The sequence below is a fragment of the Typha angustifolia genome, chromosome 11, assembly GCF_048772165.1.
Source record: "Typha angustifolia cultivar Huaian chromosome 11, ASM4877216v1, whole genome shotgun sequence".
Lineage (NCBI taxonomy): Eukaryota > Viridiplantae > Streptophyta > Magnoliopsida > Poales > Typhaceae > Typha > Typha angustifolia.
The window spans coordinates 2,316,013-2,338,048 of NC_133249.1; the positions used below are offsets into that span (position 1 = coordinate 2,316,013).

At 38.1% G+C, this 22,036-nt stretch overlaps 4 protein-coding genes across 5 annotated transcripts; 1 reads left to right on the forward strand and 3 right to left on the reverse strand.

Annotated features, from left to right (window-relative positions):
• Positions 1-268: 268 nt before the first annotated feature.
• LOC140771287 (cytochrome P450 CYP72A616-like) lies at positions 269-2,811 on the reverse strand. Its single transcript, XM_073112769.1, has 5 exons — positions 2,423-2,811; positions 1,906-2,123; positions 1,572-1,816; positions 1,106-1,490; positions 269-1,037 (listed from the first exon to the last, which is right to left on the reverse strand). The coding sequence occupies exons 1-5, from the start codon at positions 2,721-2,723 to the stop codon at positions 603-605; spliced, it is 1,584 nt and encodes a 527-aa protein (XP_072968870.1). The 5' UTR covers positions 2,724-2,811; the 3' UTR covers positions 269-602.
• Positions 2,812-4,000: 1,189 nt separating this feature from the next.
• Positions 4,001-7,784, reverse strand: LOC140770395 (cytochrome P450 CYP72A616-like). The gene is made up of 5 exons (XM_073111582.1): positions 7,352-7,784; positions 6,073-6,290; positions 5,698-5,942; positions 5,141-5,525; positions 4,001-4,601 (listed from the first exon to the last, which is right to left on the reverse strand). Exons 1-5 carry the CDS (start codon positions 7,677-7,679, stop codon positions 4,173-4,175), a joined length of 1,605 nt encoding a protein of 534 aa, XP_072967683.1. The 5' UTR covers positions 7,680-7,784; the 3' UTR covers positions 4,001-4,172.
• Positions 7,785-10,923: 3,139 nt separating this feature from the next.
• LOC140770512 (transcription factor bHLH144-like) lies at positions 10,924-14,055 on the forward strand. The gene is made up of 4 exons (XM_073111732.1): positions 10,924-11,089; positions 11,546-11,637; positions 11,737-11,917; positions 12,343-14,055. Exon 4 carries the CDS (start codon positions 12,648-12,650, stop codon positions 13,416-13,418), a length of 771 nt encoding a protein of 256 aa, XP_072967833.1. The 5' UTR covers positions 10,924-11,089; positions 11,546-11,637; positions 11,737-11,917; positions 12,343-12,647; the 3' UTR covers positions 13,419-14,055.
• Positions 14,056-16,291: 2,236 nt separating this feature from the next.
• On the reverse strand, positions 16,292-18,356 carry LOC140771512 (WRKY transcription factor 71-like). Of its 2 annotated transcripts, XM_073113113.1 has the most exons (4): positions 17,755-18,356; positions 17,071-17,214; positions 16,660-16,912; positions 16,292-16,569 (listed from the first exon to the last, which is right to left on the reverse strand). In XM_073113113.1, the coding sequence occupies exons 1-4, from the start codon at positions 18,192-18,194 to the stop codon at positions 16,531-16,533; spliced, it is 876 nt and encodes a 291-aa protein (XP_072969214.1). In that variant the 5' UTR covers positions 18,195-18,356; the 3' UTR covers positions 16,292-16,530. The 2 variants fall into 2 exon arrangements, with proteins under 2 accessions (XP_072969214.1, XP_072969213.1); XM_073113112.1 differs by having other exon boundaries at positions 16,292-16,912; positions 17,755-18,355.
• Between the last annotated feature and the right edge of the window lie 3,680 nt (positions 18,357-22,036).

A 22,036-nucleotide genomic window follows, 5' to 3' on the forward strand; every position in this document is an offset into this window, starting at 1 on the left:
TTGTTCGACCCATATCTAATTTCCAGGTTCATTAATAATAAATAAAAAACATCGCACCACCAAGCTAATAGATACCGAAATTTATGTTTATTTGATATTATATGAATGAAGATTTATATTTTTGACAGTCTGTTCAATTTACGAGATTTAATAAAAGTTTCTCTTTCAAAATGTTGTGAAATCTATTATCCGTGGTCTTTCTTCCGTACATTTATCTTTGAAACTAGAGTACAAAAAAAATATATATATTTTTTAATTAAACAAGATATAAAATTATATATTGTGCTTTTCTATAATCCACAGAGCCCTGGTCTATTACAATCATTATTGAAGATATTAAAAATCTAACTAATAATTTCAAAGTTACTCAAGCTGCATGATCTTGTTGCACACTATAACAGATTTTGATGTCAGATCAGACTTCTGTACCCGCCAGAATGAGTAATAAAAGAAAAAAGCCTAGATGCTTTGTTTAGAAAAGGTTAACAATCTACAGGACAATGGCCTTTATTCAGAGAAAGTACCAGCTCGGTGGGCCCATTGACTAAACCGTTGATACGACCACTTGCCACTGGGTTTGGTGGTCATAGATAAAATTATAGTCAGAGAGAGAGGCTGTGCAGTATAATTTGGGCACCGTGCTGGGGATGCAGAGTTCCCACTTGGTGGGGAGCATGGATGTAAGACGGCGAGAGCTCGAACGAGAAACGTTGAAGGATCGTGCTCAGTCCCATTTTTGCTTCCAGCAACGCGAAGTTTTGGCCGATACAAATCCTCGGCCCCCCACCAAATGGAAAGAAGGCACCGTGATGATCCTTTGATGCCTTTGAGATCCCTTCTGCAAACCTCTCTGGTTTGAATTCGTTGACGTCTTCGCCCCAGATGTCTGGATCATGGTGAATGAACATTATAGGCAAAGAGAGGAGTACTCCAGCTGGGTAAACTATGCCTCCAATCTTCACTGCTTCGTGTGTTATCCTGTTAAGGATCATGATCGGCGGGTACAGCCTAAGAACCTCGTATAGAATCATCGTTACCTGCCAAATGAAGTTGCAGTACAATTAATCTCTACAAAGTATTGATCACTTGAACTGATGATACTCACAATCTTTAAGTGGCTTAAGCCCTCAATATCTGGCTTATTTCTTCCAAAGACTTGTAAAACCTCTTCTCTCGCGCGAGCCTGCCAGCTTGGATGCATGCCGAGGACGACGATCGCCCACGTCAGCAACAAAGATGTTGTCTCGTGTCCTGCAAAGTAGAATAACTTGCATTCCTCGATCACATCCTCGGTAGTCATCTTAGGGACGGACTTCCCGTTTTCTTCAAAGTATTTCATATTCGACTCCAACAACAAGCCCAGCAAGTCGTCATTACTTGCTTCTCCATCCTTCATAGCCTTCTCTCTCTTCCCAATAATGCCTCTTAGGAGTAATCGGACCTCTCTGTCAATTTCTTTCATTCTTCTGTTGTCTCTGGTTGGGAGAAACCTAACGCAACACAACGAAGAACAGTCTCAATATATAGGTACATCAATTGGATGCTCATCAAAAGATTCTGCTTTCACTCACCTGTATCCTGGGATATGCACTGTCGCGAGGTTTCGTACAACTAGCTCAAGTAGCTCTGCTTGAAGTAGGAAAATCCGTCTTCCTTCTCGATAGCTGCTACCAAATGCTGTTCGGGAGATGACATCTCCTGTTAAGTTTCGGAGCTCAGGCCAAACATCTAGCTCGAACGATCCACGAGAAGAAACTGAACTTTCCCATCTGGCAATCAACTCAGTGCAACAAGTTGAGAATGATGGTAACATCCGCTGCAGAAGTATACGAAGATGATAGTGATTGAGAAGAGCACTACAATTGCATATAGAAGTTTGTATTCATTCATATGCTTTTAAATTACCTTCAACTTTTCCATATGGAATGCAGGATTGAGAATCCTCCTGTGTCTAACCCATTTTTCACCTTCATAGTTCAGAAGCCCATCGGCTACCAATCTTCCAAGTGGGGTTCTTAGTTTACCAAAGAGACCAAACTTGTTAGAGAGGACTTCTCTTGCTAACTCTGGATCTAGAAGTCTCACTCTGGGAATTGGGCCAAACCAAGTAAAAGAAATTTTACCTGCATCTCAAATCATCCAGATTATAAATACGCTCTTCTATACTTGGATATGAACTCTAGACCAAAAACCTTTTGCAATTCTAGTACGTAATTGACAAGAGATGCAGACACCAGTGCAAAGAATTGCATGTCAGATGGACTGCGTTAGTGGATGCGTAGTAAATTTTCAAAACGATCCAGGAAAACATCTCATATATAAGTCTCTAAAGTTGAAATTTTCAGTTAAAAAAAGAAAATTCCATTTTAGAACTAGAAATTCTGGATCAAATTAAAAGGAAAAGAAAAGGTTGGAACTTCACCATTCTCCTTCATGTTTCGGTGAAAGAAAGGAGCAACGCGAGGGACGATATCGTGAGACAGAGGCATGGGCTTGGCCCTGGCCTCCTGGTTAAGCCGGGCGTCCTCCCGGGCGTCCCCGGTGAGGAAGCGGTAAGGTGTCCCGTGGAGTCCCTGGGCACGGAGCGCGCTGGCCAATCGCCTGGGCTTGAACCACGCCCGCTCCAGCATCTGGAAGACCCACCGCCAGACCAGTAGAAGGCCCATCAGGCCCAGTACCAAGCTCCACGGGATCTCAACCACTGATCCCAAACCCATAGCCATAGCTATTCGAATGACGCTTCGGCAACGCTCCAATAAGTTCGTCGTGATGGCCTACAAAGAAAGAGATAGATAGAGAGAGAGAGAGAGAGAGAGAGAGAGAGAGAGAGAGAGAGAGAGAGAGGAAGTGAGCAAATTTATATACGAAACTGTTGGAGAGGAGCATCAGTGGGGTAGGATACAGGAACGTTCTGCAGTCATCAGGTGTATGCTTTTCTGCAGGGAATTCCTGCAATCTTGTCTGCGTGCAGACTAGATCGATCGATATCTGCTGGCGTCTGCACTTAGCTCAAAATTTTTGTCTTCTTTCAATAAGGAGACGTGGTTTAAAATAGAACCCGATGCTCCACGTTACCGACAATGTCAATCGCCACTTACGTTGGTAATTTGGATAGCAATGTGTCTCAGTTTCCTCGAGGGTTCGACAGTTAAACTTTTCAAGATAAATAAATGACCTATATTCTTAGTCTTTTGCCCCGCGGCTATCTTCTAGATCAGTGGAGTAAACATAGGCTGCATCAAATGAGGATGCGTTTTATTAGACACAAAATATTGACTTCAAAACTACATGGGATTATATTGTTTGTTTGTCTTATGTTTATTTCATTTTAATATTTCTCATTTTTATATCTTGGATATTAAAAGTATTCTAAAAAGATAACATAAATAGTAAATTGGTTAAAGATCTAACCATTTTAATAAAAATTCACTTTCACCGCTAGGTTTTAACGGAAAAAAAAAATTTAACGTTACGCATGCATCACAGCTAAAAGAAAATTTTAAAACACAGATGAAAATTCCAAAAAATAATTTCAAATTTAGCCTAATTTTAAGGAGTAAAATATAGTCGTTTTGTGTTTGTTTATATAATAATTAACCCCGTCTGAACTATCACTATTTTTTTACCACGGAAAATTCTTAGTTAAAAGAGTTATGTATATAAGAGAGCCTAGACAATATAAGCTATAATTTAAAAGATCTAGGTGTAATTAACCTGGTATATAATAGTGTAAAATAGTAGTATATTACAAAACCCAATATTGTAAATCAAAAGTAATACAATAGATTTGATTATAAAAAAGTCGATTCACATGAACAATGTCTTCTTTTGGGTTGAATTTTTTTAGCCTAGATAATTAATCTAGGATTGAAGCCTGTAATACTTTTCTTTGGACATAGCTGTATCAAGCTGTCACAATTTTGTGCATAAGAAAATACTAGTCTAGTGATGTACAAGCATCAGTCCCGCATAGCAAGTCGATCGAGGGAACAATACTGTGTAAGAACAAAGATGGAAGAAAACCATCTTGAATCTTTGATACTCAACAAAGTATATATTGTGCTTTTCTGGAATCCACAAAGCTTAAGACGCGTTACTGGGAAAGGTTTGCAATCTATAGAACAGTGGACTTTATTTACAGACAATTGCGCATTGCCATGGTGCTCATATAATCAGAGCCTCTGCAGGTTAATTTGCGCACCATGCTGAGGATGCAGAGCTAACACTGTGTGCGGAGCATGGATATAAGACGGCGAGAGCTCAAATGAGAAATGTTGAAGGATCATGCTCAGTCCCATTTTTGCTTCCAGCAACGCGAAATTTTGGCCGATACAAATCCTCGGCCCCCAACCAAATGGAAAGAAGGCACCCTGATGATCCTTTGATGCCTTTGAGATCCCTTCTGCAAACCTCTCTGGTTTGAATTCGCTGGCGTCTTTTCCCCAGATGTCTGGATCATGGTGAATGAACATTATAGGCAATGTGAGGAGTACTCCAGGTGGGTAAACTATGCCTCCAACCTGCATTGTTTTGTATGTCATCCTGTTAAGCAGAATCGCTGGTGGGTACAGCCTAAGAACCTCATATAGAATCATCGTTACCTGCCAAATGAAGTTGCAATTGTTCAGGAAGATTGTCTATGCCAGATTATTATGATAGAATGCAGACAATTTCTGTGTTAAATGTAAAAATTGCATTTCCAAATTATCTCAATTAGTATTCATGCTAGTTACAAATACTGATGTCATCTTATGTTTATCTTTTGGATCTAGTATGTTGAAAGACTAAAATAGTTCTTGGCTATTAGGCATTGATCTACAAGTAGACTTTTGCTATTATACCTATCAGAGAACAAATTCTAGGTTCGTATTGAAAGCCATAATTGTTTTATGACTAAGCGAGTAACAGCTATCAGAAATGGAGTTATTAATGTCGGTTAGCACAACAGTTTTCACAGTGATACCTGGGGATATTGTGTGAGCCTCTCTAACCCTGGCTTTAACATTAGTTCATTAAATAACAAATATTTCATAGAAATGAATTTTATGTCTTAGTTGTATGAGTGCTTAAATTTCTCGATTATAAAAGTCTAATTTCGTCATGAAAAGGAAAAGGAAGTCTGAGTTGAATTGGTACTCACAATCTTTAAGCGACTTAAGCCCTCAAAATCTGGATTATTTTTCCCAAAGACTTGTAAAACCTCTTCCCTCGCACGAACTTGCCAGCTCGGATGCATGCCTAGAACAATCATTGTCCATGTCAGCAACACCGATGTTGTCTCCTGTCCTGCGAAGTAGAATAACTTGCATTCCTCAATCACCTCTTCAGTAGTCATCATAGGGTTGGACTTGTGATTTTCTTCAAAATATTTTTTATTTGACTCCAACAACAACCCCAGCAAGTCATCATTATTCGCTTCACCATCCTTTATGGCCTTCTCTCTCTTCCCAATAATGCCTCTTAGCAGTACTCGGATCTCTCTGGCAATTTTTTTCAGTCTTCTGTTGTCTCTGGTTGGGAGAAACCTAACACAACACCGAAGAAGAGTCTCAAAAGGCAGATCAATTGGATGCTCACCAAAAGATTATGCCTTTACTGGAGAAATATCATTTCATGGAAAGAAAAGGAAACTACAGTAGAACTTTAAGAAAGAAAAAAAAAAAACACTAGCAGCAAGGAAAAGGATAAAGAAGACACCTGTATCCTGGGATATAGACCGTCCTGAAACTTTGAATAACTAGCTCACCTAGCTCTGCTTGAAGTAGGAAAATCTGTCTTCCTTCTTGATAGCTGCTACCAAATGCTGCTCGGGAGATGACATCTCCTGTGAAATTTCGGAGCTCAGGCCAAACATCTAATTCGAATGGTCCATGAGAAGAAACTGAACTTTCCCATCTGCTAATCAACTCAGTGCAACAAGTTGAGAATGACGGTAACATGCGCTGCAAAACAATAGAAAGATTATATTGATTGAGAAGAACACTGTAATCGCATATATAAGTGTCTATTGTGTAAATATGAGAGGTAGAATCTAGATTCAATCATATGTAATATTTGTTGAGCATAAATTACCTTTAACTTTTCCATATGAAAAGCAGGATTGAGAATCCTCCTGTGTCTAACCCATTTTTCACCTTCATAGTTGAGAAGCCCATCGATTAACAAACGTCCAAGTGGGGTTTTTAGTTTAGCAAAGTGGCCAAATTTGTTAGACAGGACTTCCCTTACTAACTCTTGATCTGTAAGTGTCACTCTGGGAACTGGACCAACCCAAGTAAAAGAAATTTTACCTGCATTTCAGTCTTCCATATCAGAAATTCTCTTTTATATGTATAAATAAGGCACAGAACCGATCAATCAATTCCCTTTACAGTAGATATGTACTCTAAACAGAAAAGCTCTACATTTCTAGTAATTAAAAGAGCTATACAAATGCTATTCTATCAATAGTTATAACCGGAAGGAGAAGAACATGAAAAGATCTAAGGTAACAGGTACAGAAATTGAGGAAACATTTAAGTATGTGCACTTTGCATAAAACTTTGTTTCTGCTATTTCTGAAGAATTGTATGTCAGGACTGTTTCGTAAATGGGTATTAATTTTCAGGGAATCATCTCATATATAAGACGAAAGGGTCCCTATCCAATTGGATCATATTATTTATTAAGAGCCGCAAGTGAAATAATACAAATTGATTCTCTAATAATCTACGGAAGCTACTTTGGATATCTTGATAATAATGAATCAATTTTCCCATAAGAAAAGAAAGAGACGTAGGGCATTCATCTTCTAGCATGCACGTCAGGACAAACACATCAATATAGGGGAAAATACAAAGGCAGTACATGAGACTGCAGAACACAATAAGAGGTCAAAGGGAAAAACGATAGTTTCGTCCTGGTCCACCCAACAACTATTATTCGCAGGCGATGATCATCAAGAAAGAGAGTTATAAATTCCCAGTATATTCATCTCAAACAACCAAAATAAGACAATTGCAATAAAAAAAACACTCATATTATGATAGAATCTGGCTTTTACCATATTATTACCACACAGAAACCTTTTACTATATTGTTCAACATCATATTGCAATGCACTCTGCAGTCACATAAAGTAGAGAGCACAAATTCTAAACACAATCACTTAAAAAGTATAAACAGGAAACAAAAATTAAAATTTCCAACCTTAATTACAGGGGTAAATGTTTAAATGATCCTTATATAATAGAGGAGCTTCCACACTACACTCCTCTGTCTAACTAGAATTAACCCCAATATCCACTCCGGAACTAGCGAATCTGAATCAAATTAAAGGAAAAAGAAAAGAAAAAAAAAATTGAACTTTTACCATTCTCCTTCATGGATCGGTGAAAGAAAGGAGCAACGCGGGGGACGATATCGTGAGACAACGGCATGGGCTTGGCCTTGGCCTCTTCGCTAAGCCGGGTGTTCTCCCTCACGTCCCCGGAGAGGAAGCGGTAAGGTGTCCCGCGGAGTCCCTGGGCACGGAGCGCGCGGGCCAACCGCCTGGGCTTAAACCACGCCCACTCCAGCATCTGGAAGGCCCGCCACGAGAGTAGTAGAAGAAGGCCTACCAGACCCAGTACCAAGCTCCATGGCATCTCTACCAGTGAACCCATTCCCATATCCATACCCATACCCATACTGACAGCCATGGCCACGATGGTTAGAGAGATGGTAAGAGCCAGAGAAAGGGAGGCAGTGAGCAAGATAAGACGCTGTTGGAGGGACGTGGCCTACCTTGTAGGAATTTCCTGCGTTCAGAATCTATCTTTTCTATCTCAATGTCTGGTCCACATAAACAATAGAAAATTATTGCAGCTTGTGCCAGTTTCTAGATGATAATTGGTCTCCTCGTCCATTTTCAACCTAATAGATATTTGAAAAGCTCAAACATTATTTCCTAAGGTTCTTTCCACACTTCGTGTGCTTTGTTTTATTATTATTTATACCCTATTTTATAAATTAGGATATTTCTGCAGAGGGAAATTAATGCAGATATTAACTTCGAAAAATATGGATCGACTTAGATAGTAACAAAGGAGTCTATTAATTAAAAGACACAAATAACAGGGTTAAACAAAAGACAGAGTAATAATATAAAATTAAAAAGATATATTATTTTCTAATAGTTGACGAGTTAATACGGTATATTCAATTTGTTTTCTTCCTACTAGTCCTTGTAACTTTTCCTCCTAGGAAAAATAAAAGAAAGAAAGTTACATGACTGTAGTTATCGACCGTAGACTTTTCTATTTATATTATATACGTCTCAATTGTAGAGAAATCCCGTTACTAGAAGCTTGCTTCCAGGCAAACGATCATCACTTCTCTTTATATATAAATCCATAATTAAGTACTCTTAAATGCGATGGAATTAATATTCCTCAGTGGGCATTACTGTGAGCTTTGTCTTCTCCAGTGGGGTGGGATCAATGGTGATCATGGCCATGAGAGCAGTAGACTGGTTATGGTGGAAAGCCAAGGAAGCTGGAACGAATGCTTCGAGCTCAAGGGATGAAAGGCAACCCCTCGCGTTGTTCCACTCATCCATCATGCCATGGCACAACACGCTAATCTAATTTCAAACATAGTATTAGTTTTTCTTTATATATATATATTCTTTAGGCAAGAAGTTGTTCATTTGGGATTGGGCCGAATCCAGTGGTCATCCTTATGGATCGAGATAAGTTGGGACAGTTTGAGAGGAACAAGCTCGGCCCATTAAAGAAGCTGGTCGCTGGACTTGTAAGCCATCGAGGATTAGTAACCCTGCCTTTCATCTTGATAAGCTCAAAGTATCAGCTTAAGTTTTTATTACTAATTATGAATATTGCCTGCGTTTTCTATGTGTTGCCATGAGCTGATTGATAAATGGGAGAAGCTCATTGGCCCTGAGGATATTGATGTGTGACCTGTTAGTTTTTATTTCTAATAGTTTTAACCTAAAATATTTATTCACATAATAAATCTAGTTTTATACTTTAAAATAAGAAAATTATTATTATTTTATTATAAATAATAATAAAAAGTCAAGGAACTCTAATCTGTAAGACACACCGAAGCGTAACTGTCTTGAAGGAAAATGACACCCTTTGTAGGGTTACCTGTCTCTTTTTTCCTTCGTAAAACAGTCTTTTAACATGTCTTTACAAGAATCGTACTTCTTCGATTCGAATAAATAATATATAAAAAAAAGTGAGATAAAAGTAACCAAATCTTTCTATTTGACTTAAAATTTTGAATTTCTTCCAAATTTATAACCCAAAATAAATTTGGCCTGTTAATTATTTTATAATAATCTTTGTGATAGTAAGAAGACTTTTAAATTTTTTTAATTACTAATTTTAAATATAATTAAAATTCTGTAATTAGCAACATGGCCCGAGTTCCAAAGCTTTGCTGGAGATGTCCGGCGTTCGGAAGTAGCTCCGAGAAAGGGCAGCCCATGTTTCAACTCCAAACAGAGCTAGGAGACCTGATTCTGAAAGACATCCAAAATTTCTTCATCCCTGGTTACAGGTGACGATGCTTTATATATACAGTAGCAAACTATTCATATATCACATCTATTTGTAGATGACAATAAAAGGATACAGTAAACAAACTTAGCAACTAAAGTTTCATTTTTAAGACAGGTTTCTGCCCACGAAGAACAACAGGAGAACGAAGGCAATCTCTAAGGAGATCGATGCACTCTTAACGAGGATGATTGAGAAAAGAGAGGAGGCATTAAGGAAGGGAGAGGGCAAAAATGATAACCTATTAGGCTTGCTTTTGGACTCAAATCTGAAGGGCCAACAGGATCCAATTGACCACAGAGGATGTCACTGGAGAATGCAAGCTCTTCTAAATTGCAGATAAAAGTCTTTCGATTGTTTCCTTCGGTCATTATGCTCTAGAGAGTAACAACCAAAGAAGTGAATTTGGGAGCCTTCACACTTCCTCCTGGAGTACTACTCATCCTGCCAACGTTACCGGAGACGACGCCCGTGAGCTCAAGCCGGAGCGTCCAAAGCCTCGAAGGTCTCAGGCGCCTTCCTGCCGTTCGCCGGCGGCCAAGGATTCGCAATGCTAGAGGCTTTGTTCAACATTTCGCCGTAGAGCTCTCACCCTCCTATGCTCATGCACCCACAGCATTTGGGATCAAATTATTCATCATCATGAACACAACAGTGAAGTGCACAAAATAGTCCATGGCAATTTTGTTTTTAATAGGAAAAAAAAAAGCTTCTACTAATAATAAGATCACAATCAGTCAATGTCTATAAATTGTCTCATTTCTGCCCACAGAGATGAGGCCTCAACAGTCAACATTTTAATCAAAAGTTGGTAGCAGGTCACCCTCACAAAGGAAATGCTTGCCTCCCAGAAACAGTGAAACCACTGCATTATTACTCACTACTCATTTACACATCAATCATCCAATGGATAACTTGTCAATTAGTTCACACTTTGATGCTTTGAAATAATTTACTCGGTTTGGATGCATGTCAGAGTTGGTCATTATTGACCCATAAGTTGGGTATAACATAATATGATAAGAAGAAAACTATTTTTTTTAAAATAAAAAATAAAAAAAGGGTCTTAAATTTCAAATATGATATTATGTAGTTTTTAACTACTAGAATGTTATGGCATAATATATTATTGGCTTGCTTAAGCATTAAGTTCATTGATTACCTAATAAAGGGGTTGATGATCTTTAGAAAACTATATTTATAGAACAAACATTATTATATAGGTAACAATCTTTCTAAAATGATAAGATATCATTTTTAAAAAAGATATTGAATTATTTTGTAAAAAATTATAGTTTGAGAGAGAGAGAGAGAGAGAGAGAGAGAGAGAGAGAGAGAGAAAAGAAAAGGGCAAGAAATTTAACTCTAGGGTTAGCTTCTTTTTAGAAAGCGGTAGGTCTGTGTCTCAACTGGAGTTTGCCTTTTGCTACCTTCTCCTTTCCTCGTGCTGCCGCTTTCTTGGTGTCAGAGCCCTTCGAATTCGTCCGGAAAGCGCCTCCAAGTTTCGATTTTGATCTGGCCATCGTCGAATCCACGTCCTTCTCGTAAGAACACTCTTCTCGGATTCTTGTGTCACGCTCCGATTCCGGGTCTTCTCTCGTCTAGCTTTATTGCTTCTACAGGTTTAAGGACAGACAAGCTTCCGTTTCTTTTTTATGAAACCTGGCAATCTTTAGTGCTTTCCTCAATTCTGTCTAGATCTGGGGTGCTTTTGGATCCCGTGATCTCATTTGCTATTTCGTGCTTGATTCGTTTTACAGCTATAAAATTTTTGTTCTTAATTGTTACACGAGCTTTTCTTTATAAAATCCAGTGTTTGTGTTTATTAAAGTAGGTTCCTTTTTGTTAAATTATGATCAGTGAGTAATTTTTCATCCCTTTGTTTTTAATCATCTTCATTCGTCTGTTCTATTTCAATATTACCTTTTTTTAGTCATTGGATTTTCTTATGTTATGTTTTGTGTTAATTTGAGAAACTTTACGTTCAATCGTGGCCTCAGGATCAAAAGAAGCTTGCAAGATCGAAGAACAGCATGCCGTGGGCACCATTGTACTCGAATTATTGCCTGGTTGTCTTTTTCCGGGTTATTGTGTATGATCTTTGCCCTTTGTAATATATATACTTGATATAAGGTAATTTTGTTTCTTAGTATTTTTGGAGGTTATTGTTTTTTTACTTGTTATTGTGCAGGTAAAGTGAAGCAACCGATTTGAAGGGTTCTTGTGTTGCAAGTTTTCGTTTATATTTATTTTGGAGAAGTGAGATGTTCATTAAGGTTGAGCTGAAGAGATATCGTACTGTGATGGAAGTTGGGGAGATCATAATGAATGTTAGAATCAGTGCTTACTATCAGTTGATGCAAGTTTGCCAGGTGACCAACTATTTCTCATCTTTATGGCATATTTTCTTCATATAATGATCACAACAAGAGGCGATGTTAAAAATTAAATACTAAATAGTTGATCAGTTGCAAATCAGTAAGATAATAATTTGTATAGAATGTTGCAAGATCTTGACAAGGAGAAAATTGAGCACTTGCATTGATGTACAAATATTACATCTTATATGGAGTTTGGTATTGTAACTACCTCCCTTATTTTACCCTCAACTGCAAAGATTGACATGATCATAAGGTATCCAATTATGAGATTAAAGCTTATTTCCTTTTTCTTTGAGACTGTGGTTCTACTTCGTAAGTGCAGACATATATGTGTATATGTACATTGCTTTAATGTCTTTGTTTTGCATTCTTTTGTTACTAAACCTACATATTAATTCTCTCTTTTGAAATGGCAGGCTGAATACTTCCGTCAGTTGCTTAAGCCTGTCACGTAGTTTGAAGTTTGACACAAGTTTAGCTAACTGCAAGACCTACTTATTATGTTTGATCTATTGCAAGCAAATGATTTATAGAAGTCACTAAATCAGGAAGATGGCTAGGTTGGGATAGAAAATCCTATTCTGTCCAGCATTGCCAATCAGAACATTCTATAGCTTTGTTTCAGACGTACAACAGAAAACGTACGCTTTCCACTTCACATTAGGGCGTTCATTATTCTCTGCTACAATATCCCAGTGATTCGGTACACTACTAGGGATCTATGCAGAGGGATCCTAGAAACTTTACTGGAAATGGGTATGCTCATGCATATGAAGCGGGTGGTTTTGCCCAAGACACACCTTTGGGTGGTCACTACACATATGGTGTCTCCGCTTCACCTGCCTTTAGTGTCAATCTAGCAGGGATAAATCCTCAATTGCCAAGCCCACTTGGTGGATTTGAGTTACAACCTTCTGAAAACTGCCCTAGGAACTTCATCATCTTTGACCAGACTGATGACAAAAGTCGGGTCATGTTTCATCCTGCTGTGGTCCACAAGTTCAGTTCGGTGAAAAACAACGTGTATCCCTCCCAACCTGATGCAGATAGAAAAAGTTCAAGCAGAACGAACAATAGCCAGGGGAATGATAATCACGATAAGTATTCTTCTTCTTTTAAGGAGGATACAAAAGATATTGATGCATTGCTCAGCTCGGACGAAGAAGGAGAAGATGAAGAAGATGATGATGTTGTCAGCACTGGCCGAACTCCTAATCACTGGGGAAGCAGCTCCCCTGGTTCTTCTTGCTCAACAAAAGTTCTGAAACATAGCATGTCGAGCTTTTCTTCTGCTGGGAACTGGACCAACAATGGATCAATCAGCAATCAAGATACTAGAGATAGAGCAAAAAATATGGTCACGGTTCTTAGGGAAATCATTCCTGGTGGTGAACTGTTGGATACTTCCGCAGTTCTTGATGAGGCTGTTAGATATCTGAAGTACCTTAAAATGGAAGTCAAGAAGCTTGGGATACAGAGCTTCGACGACTAGAATTGTTTGGCTTCATAATGATCTTTGCAGGGGATCAGATAAATAAAGGTGAAGACACTATAGTAGTGTCTCTAATAAGGTAATTATTATTGTTGCTAGTCCCATATGTACTACAACTACTTGGTGTGAATGATTACTTCATTGGAGAGGTTCATTTCTATTTGAAGAGTGGAAAGCAGCAAAAGGGAATAAATAGTAGTGGGAGCAGGAAAAATCCAGCTTTTGCTTTCACAATGGGCCTTTCTAGTGCTGCTCTTGGGATTTCGCCGCTTTAAAGTGTGGGGTTAGGACTCCCTGAAGCTCTGTGCTTTTCTGCTTCCCTCTTCATATATAGGTGTGGTGGGTGGAGGGGTTGCCGTTGCATGATCCTATTATGTCGTCCAAATCTTTTGTGATGTCTGAGCATAGCACTACCTCTCTTTAGCTCCACCTCTCTTTAGTGGGCACCCCAATATGATACTCTTGTCAAAGGTTACCTTTGTCTGCTTTTCGTAACCTCATCTCTCTGTTCTTATGTTTTAAATACGATGTAAATTATGCCCACATATCTGGGGATTATGTATAACAACTTATGATCGACTATATTTTGATATTGTACTGTAGTATCGTCTTTCCAAATTAAAGAACTTTTATTGCAGTTTCTAAGGATTTTATGATTGTCAATTATTTTTTTTTTAAAACCTTTTATCTAGCTTATTGCAAGCTCGAAACTCGAAAGAGCATCATTACTGTTATGTTTCTACATAACGTGCTCACAAAAGGTTAATTTTTTAGTCAACTTTGTGTTGTAATTAATGGACAACTGTTAATCTCTTTCAATTTTAAGAACGTCACACCATTGGCATGCACAAAAAGAGTAGGCGACTGAGTAAAGATTGCAGCTCCTTAGTTTGACCTAGATATTAAGATTAACATTATCTTACTAGCATGCGAAGCTACTTGCAAAATTAAAAACAAATCCCTGGCGTGGAATTCACTTGAGGAGGAGAGGTTTGAAATTATAGCTTGTTGCTTTGTGCATTTGAAAGCATTAGTTTTTGCTTCAAGACTTCTCCAATCATGGAGGCCGCAGTAACCGGATAGACTCCTCCTACTCATAATTACTCCTTGCATGTGATCACATTAGTGGGTTAATTAGGCTTCTATCCTTCTCTAATCCTACTTTCTAACCTTGTTAAGTGAAATCATCTGGAAATCTTGTGCGATATTAGGACCGTAAAATTCACATTTTGGAGGTTAATTTGAACACTTTATTGTGTGAATGGAGGAGAGAAAATTAGCCAAAAACGGGTGAAGATGTGATTGCTGCCTAAATGACTTTTGGCTCTTCTTACTTCCGACAGTGATGGATAACTTACTCTTGTGAGACATCTAATCATCAATTGGGCAAAAGGAGAAAGTACGACAACTCAATGAAGCTATTCCTTTTTCGAGAACAAGTGGAGGAATAACCTTCACCTCTGCTGAGCTCTACAATGCGAGGACGGTATAAATGTATCAGATAAAATCCAATTCTATATCATATCAGAATTTTGAATTCATATCTGAATGGTTCTGCGCAGATCTGAATATAAGCTAAAACTTTGACCTTTTATGAAATCAGGTTCTTTTATACCTTTACGTGTTTTCAAATTAGTTTTATGAATTCAAAGTTATTTTAGAGTGAAAAAAAAGAATATGTGAATACTGATCTGATGATCATTTTCACCCTTAACCTTTATATATTAAACTAGAAAGTTTATGCTAAAAACTTTGGCAAAGAGTGCAATACTTTTCTAACCACAAGATTGCCTCCAGATTTGATACTTATATGATGGCAATTGTTTTCAGCCGACCTTCGTTCAAATCCTACGCATGTCAATACTTTTAATTTATTCCATTGCATGTGCTTGAATAGCATCTTGTTACATCCACGTTAGCTCAATGACACGATTAATTCGATCTCTATCTATCTATCTCTCTCTGTCTGTCTCTCTCTCTCTCTCTCTCTCTCTCTCTCATCGAATGTCATGTCACCTAGGAATCCACATTGCACGCGTAGCAAGCTGCAAAAGCCCACAATTTTGGTTCAATGAATCGTCTTTTTGATGGCCCATTTGATGGAATTGCTTATCACGAGGGTTGGCAATTTGTATTCCTTCAATTATGCACCGGGGAATATGCAACATCAGATCTTATTTCTTTCTTTCTTAGAGAACTTGACCCAATCAAAACTCTAATACCGATGTTCTTAATTTCACGGATTGCTTCTGATTCGATCGTTTAAGAAATTAATCTTCAGCATGTCTATAGAGATGATAAGAAATGCCTATCCACTTTTACTCTCTCTCTCTTTTGCTCATATATATATAAAACATTATCTTCTATCTTGCCAAACAACTCGCATGCAGAAAGAAGAGAAGGCGATGAAAGCTGCAACTCTGAAGGAAGAATCTACGAGACCAGTCATATCTCGATCATTTAAGTCAAGGTCGTTTTACTTGAATAGTAGATTAGGTATATGTGGGTTCCTGGTTTGGTAACCTGTGAGACTTCCACACAGTGTGTGTGTGTGTATATATATATATATATATATACATCTAGCTTGCTGATTCATCATCCATCCTAGGAGTAATTCAAATCTTTCTTACGAATAATTATTCAACTAAGCATACCAATACCATAACAGTAATCATATGCAATGAGGAATGTTCTTAATTTCTATATTTCATTTAGTGATGATGTGAGGTTATGGAGGTTAGATTAATGGCTGTACTTTACTTTTGGAAACATCCTGCTAAATCTCATCAAATAATTAAGCATAACTGCAAATTCCTTTCCAATAAATAAGTAACTCTCAATTATAAATCAAACAAGGAACAAGACTAATCGTGTGGTAGATATAACCTACTGTGCATAAAATTTCTCCATTATCTGAAGCAGAAAACACGGAGAATATTCTTCTCTAGAATGAGTCAGATACATCCATTAACTACTCCATCTATACAATACTAGTTAAGTTCATCACATGCACAAAAAGAGTGGACTCATATAGATAGATATACATATACGTATATATATATATATATATGTATATATATAACCTATATGTAACCTAATTAATTAAACTTTCTCATGGTTGGTTTGTATGGATGAAGGAGGGCACGATATCCTGCAAGAGGCCATAGTCAGGGAACTGTTGCTGCTGATGAAGAGGAGGTGGTAAGCTCGGCAGGTACATGCTAGGGTTTGTGCCAATTACCTGCCTATTGCTGTTCATCATTAGGGGAACTTGGTGCATTAGAAGTTGATGATGATGATGGTGATGGAGATGATCAAAGCTTGATTGCATTGCTTGCACTGGAGGAAACATATGCGTGCTTCCTCGAATCGTCGGCGGGCTTTGATGATTGTGCTGCCCTTCGTACGTCGTGATCACGATCGTCGGATCTTTGTAACACCTCTCCACCCTCTTCTTCACCGGGCACTTCTGCGTCGTGCACCGGTAGTAGCTCCTGCGATCCATTAATGATCCAGATCGATGTTCCGTTACCAAAGTCATGTACGTATATATATATATATATGTATTGAGTTACTAATGGATTGAGCTATATATATATATATATATATATATATTGGGAGCTGTGAGTTGGAGAATTTGGTGGTGGCTCACCTTGGATAAGGGCTGTTCTTGACTGCCTTCTGGCCGTACTTGCGCCACCGGTAGCCATCTTCCAGATGGTCGACTTCGCTCTTGGTCATGAAAGCGACGCGAGGCTCCCTTTCCCTCTTCTCTCCTTTCTTCTTCGGCTTGTTCCTGATTTGAATTGGATTCCAATTAACCATCAGAATAATTTACAAGCTACTCCAGAAATAGGTGATTATTATTGATCCTAATTATTCTTAGCTGGTGATCTTATATATTGTTAGCAGTTCATTTCATGAGGAGATGAATTAATCCAAAATTAAGAAAATCCTATCATGATATAAGATTAAGATCGAATATATCCATCCTGATGGTTGAAAAGGGATGCTAGAAATTTAGTTCATAACATGTCAAGACTTGTCTGCGATCTTGATAGATTATATCATATAGAAAGCCTTGTTAATTAGCAAGCAAGTAGGGAATTTATGGAAAGTTTTGTTTGTTAGGCATGGTGAGAAACCCTAGGGAGTAAGAATCAATAGGCAAAAAGGGATCAAAGAATACAAGTACCAGCTTCTATGCATCAAAAAGAGAAAAATGGAAAGAAACCATTTAGCTAGCTAGCTAATAAATCAGACCTACACTCATTATTCAAAACGAAAAATAATAATAATTAATAATAATAATTAAAGGTTGTACAAATTAACCTACCCTTTCTTAGATTTGTCGTCCTCTTCCAGCTGCTGCTTCTCCTGCTTGATAATCTGATCCTTCTTGCACCCCACTGAGTCCTCCTCCCCGGACAACGACGACACCGACGAGTTCGGCGTCAACGGCAAGATCATATTATTACTACCAACACCACTGTTAACATCCACCGCCATTTCTCTCTTCATGGCGATGCCACCGAAAGCATCCGTCGCCAAAGCGCTTGGCATGTTAAAGCCATGCAAGACCTCGGAGAAGCTCGCGTAAGCCGCATGTCCTCCACCGCCTTCTTGGGTCGTCTCGTGATCACCAGCCTCACCTCCGCCCGGCCTCTGCGAGAAGAGGGACAGGAGATCGTCTTGGAACAGCGGGAAGTCGTCGAGGCGCTCTCGGAGGAAGCGGTGATGGTCATTCTGGTAGAGCTCTCCTTTCTCTTCTGCCATGGGGAGTGTGGTAGGAAGAGTGAGAGAGAGAGAGAGAGGTGTAGTTAGTAGTAACGAAGGAAGAAGAAGAAGAAGAAGAAGAAGAAGAAGAGGAACGCTTAGGCTTTGGTCTTTCTTTTTGTTCAATGTTTTGGAAATTGGTTGGGTGAAAGAATGGACTACTTCTCGATACCTCTCCTTTAATAATTACGTATAAACTAATTTTAATTTTTCGTATATATGGAGATGAGTCAGACAAACACCACCATCACCGGCAGAAGTCGGTCACGTGGTTAAAAACAAGAAAAAAAAGAACGGAAAACGGCAGTCAAACTTTGAAACCCTTAGATGCTTCGACACGTGCGCAGGCCGCTTTGACCGGCACCACGGCACGTGCGGGAGATTAAAATCCCGCCAAAGAAAACGTCGGCCCCGTCCGCCTCCCTCCGTCCGATCTACATCTAATGGCGGTGAGAGCCCGATAGCACAGCGAAGGATACGTGCATCAGTGGCTAAAGCTTTTCAGGCTAGGTGTGAAATCGGCGCAGTATATAGTACGAGTCGGTGACGAAAGCTGCTGCGTTTTAGCCGACCACGATCTATTCGTATCTTCTGATAACGTAGTTGTAAAACCCTTTTTGGCGTTAATTAACGGCAAAAAATAAAAATAAAAATATTGTGTACGAATTTTAATGGTTGGTCGACACCGGAGGATTAGGTGAAGTGAGAGACTAATCGTATCCAATTAATGGTTTGCGTTTGACCAAAAGATTAATCATCTACATGTGGTGGGGATCGAGACGTGATAGCTTTGGCTTCGTTCATGACTAGTCTAATCCGTATTTATAAATGTGTACCAATTAATTTAAACAGCTTGGGCTTAGTGCTCAGTGTTTAATGTGAAACGGTGTTTGATTCCTTTTAACGAGGTTATTATTTTCCTGATGTGAAGATTACCTTTTTCTTTCATATTATTTATGAGCTCGAAAGGTTAGATATAGACTACACAAATTACCCCCTCCTTAGATGCATAGATATTTTAAGTCTTACTCTAAGTCGTTGCGTTGTTGAACTGTTCCTCTAAATTAACCGTACTACTGAACCATCAATCGGATTAAGTCAAGCCACCAAACCATAAAACTATCAAATAATTTAGATATAATATTAGAGTTGAATCATCCGTGGTGATGTGAAGATTACTTTGGTTTTAACTCAACTTTGACTGTCTACAAATGGTGTTACTTGAACCACGTGTACACACATACACACTAATTGCATAAATTTGTGAGATCGACTCCTCGTCATTTATGAATTATGATAGTAGGAATCTTGTCGTTATATTTGGTAAGCGGTAGATATTTTGACAATTTCAGACAAAACTAGTAAAGAGAGAATGATCATGACGACACTCAAGTCAAAGTTTTAAAAATTATTTATGAAAAATGTAATTAATAAATGATGTTAGTGCTCCTTCCAACTCGGTGCTAACTTAGTCGTATGGGAAGACTCCTTTCAACTGCGTAATACTAAGATCCGTATCCTTTGCTCATGAAGAGGATCCTTCGGCTTATCCGTAGGTTAATTAACTACGTAGAATTAATAATAACTACGTGGGGGGGAAATGGAGGGGGCGGCGACGGTGTCGAATCCAAAGGGAGGGAAAGGGGAAGGGAGGACGAGAGTTGGTGGTATAAAGATATATGGAATTAATGGTTGCTTAATCTCTACGAGACAACGACTACTTTCTAATTAATTTCTTTTCATCGAGTGGAGATAGAGAGATGCATTAATGACTGTGTGCATGCGTCGCTTTGACGAAAATGGCTTCATGTATATGAGTTATTGTTGCTGCATTTGGGGAAAACAAAATTATTACTATTTTTAATTAATTACCATAATAAATATTTAATTTGCTGTTAAATTAGTATTTTATTTCGTTGACTTATTGATATTCTACTGATGGTTACAGTGATGTATGTATATGTTGGTACAACTGGGTTTGCAGAGAATCCCAAGTAGCGTTCCTATCAACGAGACGAGTCCCAGCAAACACCATGACCATGATGACATGGGAGCAGGAGTCTCAACTAACACCGTGATTAACGCGTCTAATGAATCCTCTCTAGTAATTAACTATATAAAGTTGAAACTAGTTCTTCTATTACAATTAGTACATACTTGATGAAATAATCATCTTTGGAGCATCACTAATTAGGCTGATCTGGCAACAAAAATCACCTTTGAATTTAGACTATAGTTGGATGGAAATATAGTGGTCAGCATGAGTGCAACAGTACTTAAATACCCTTCTCATAATGTCAAATTAAGCTGCTCGAAAGTGTTGGTCTTAATTGGTCGTTAGTTGAACTGTCAAAGATGGCAAAGCGACAAGGAGGGTAATAATTTGTGGCATGGAAGATCTGGAAGAAACTATTAAACAATTGAGAGTTGATCACTATTATATTCTGCTATAATTATCGGCTCCAAAGTAATTAATATTCTACGCAAATTTAATTAGCATGTGAGCTAATCGGATGTGCAAATTAACATTAATTCATTCCTCTTTCGTTAATAGCTACTAGAAAAGACGAGTCATTGGAATGAGGAGCCACCAAACATTGCAGTGGTTAGGTAATTAGTCGGTGGAATATATCATACAATATTATTTATGTATATATAATTAATTAACTTCCTTATAAGCCATAGGTTAGATGATTAGATAACTCGATTAACCCTTCTAAGAAATGGGCGCGAGCTTAAATTATACTATGTTGTAAGAAGCACAAGCACTAAGGTATGGATGGTGGCTTCATTAACCTTCTTATCTTAGCTGCATGACAATACTGTACGTGCATGCAAACGTAATTAGATCTCTTTCTTTTTAGAAAGAAACCCTTAATTAATTCATACAATGGGATGAGAGATTATTAATCCTTCTTCAGTAGTCTTTTGCTTTACGTTACCAGGCCAGCAAGGGTGCTTGGTTAATTAATATAATTGCTGCATGCATAGCTAGAGATTTTTAAAAGAGAATTTGGTGCTTAGAAGCCATCATGGAATCAAGAAATCATCAAAAGGTTTGTATGACTTGGTGGTAATTAGTAAGGCAACTGACTTGGTCAGTTAGGTCTAGAAGACTAAAAAGATAGCATCCAAATTAAGACAAATTAATATATTCTACCATGGTCTTTTAAGATAAAAGGTAAAAGGAATCAAGTAGGGCTAACTTGTATATATTTTTGTTGGCCAAACTTGCCCCCTCTAAACTTTATTTATCAAAATTAATCACACCTTAAGTTTAAAACTTAAAAAGTGTTTATTTTGCAAGCTCGACGATCGTGTAAATAAAATTTATAAAATCAACGACTTAATATATAAGTAAAATATTGAACTCATCAGCGGTTCATTTTCTAAGTAAAATACTAATAAGTTTAGTATTTTATTAACATGGATATTGCTATGGTAAAGTTAAATCTCATTTTGATATTAAGTTAGGGTGGAATCTAATTCAGTATGTAAAATTTAGTGGAGGGCTAGTTTGGTTAAAAACCATTATCTTATTGTTTGGGACATCTTAGAATTTCAGCCCCCCACTTTGGTCAAGTTCCACACTAAGGTCAGTCTGGTCAAGAGATAAGACCTTTAGCTAAGCAATTGGTCTAAGTAGATAAATCTCTTTCTTCTTTGTTTATTCCTCTGGACCATTACAGCCTTCAAAAGCTTACGGCCATTGGAAGCTTTTAGCTAGTGTTCAACCTCATGTGGTTGAAATAGAAGGCCTTAGTATTAAGCTTTACACAATACTTGCATGTCAAAGAGCGTTAAAAGGTGTTGACTAATATCGTATCAGTTGGTGCATGTCC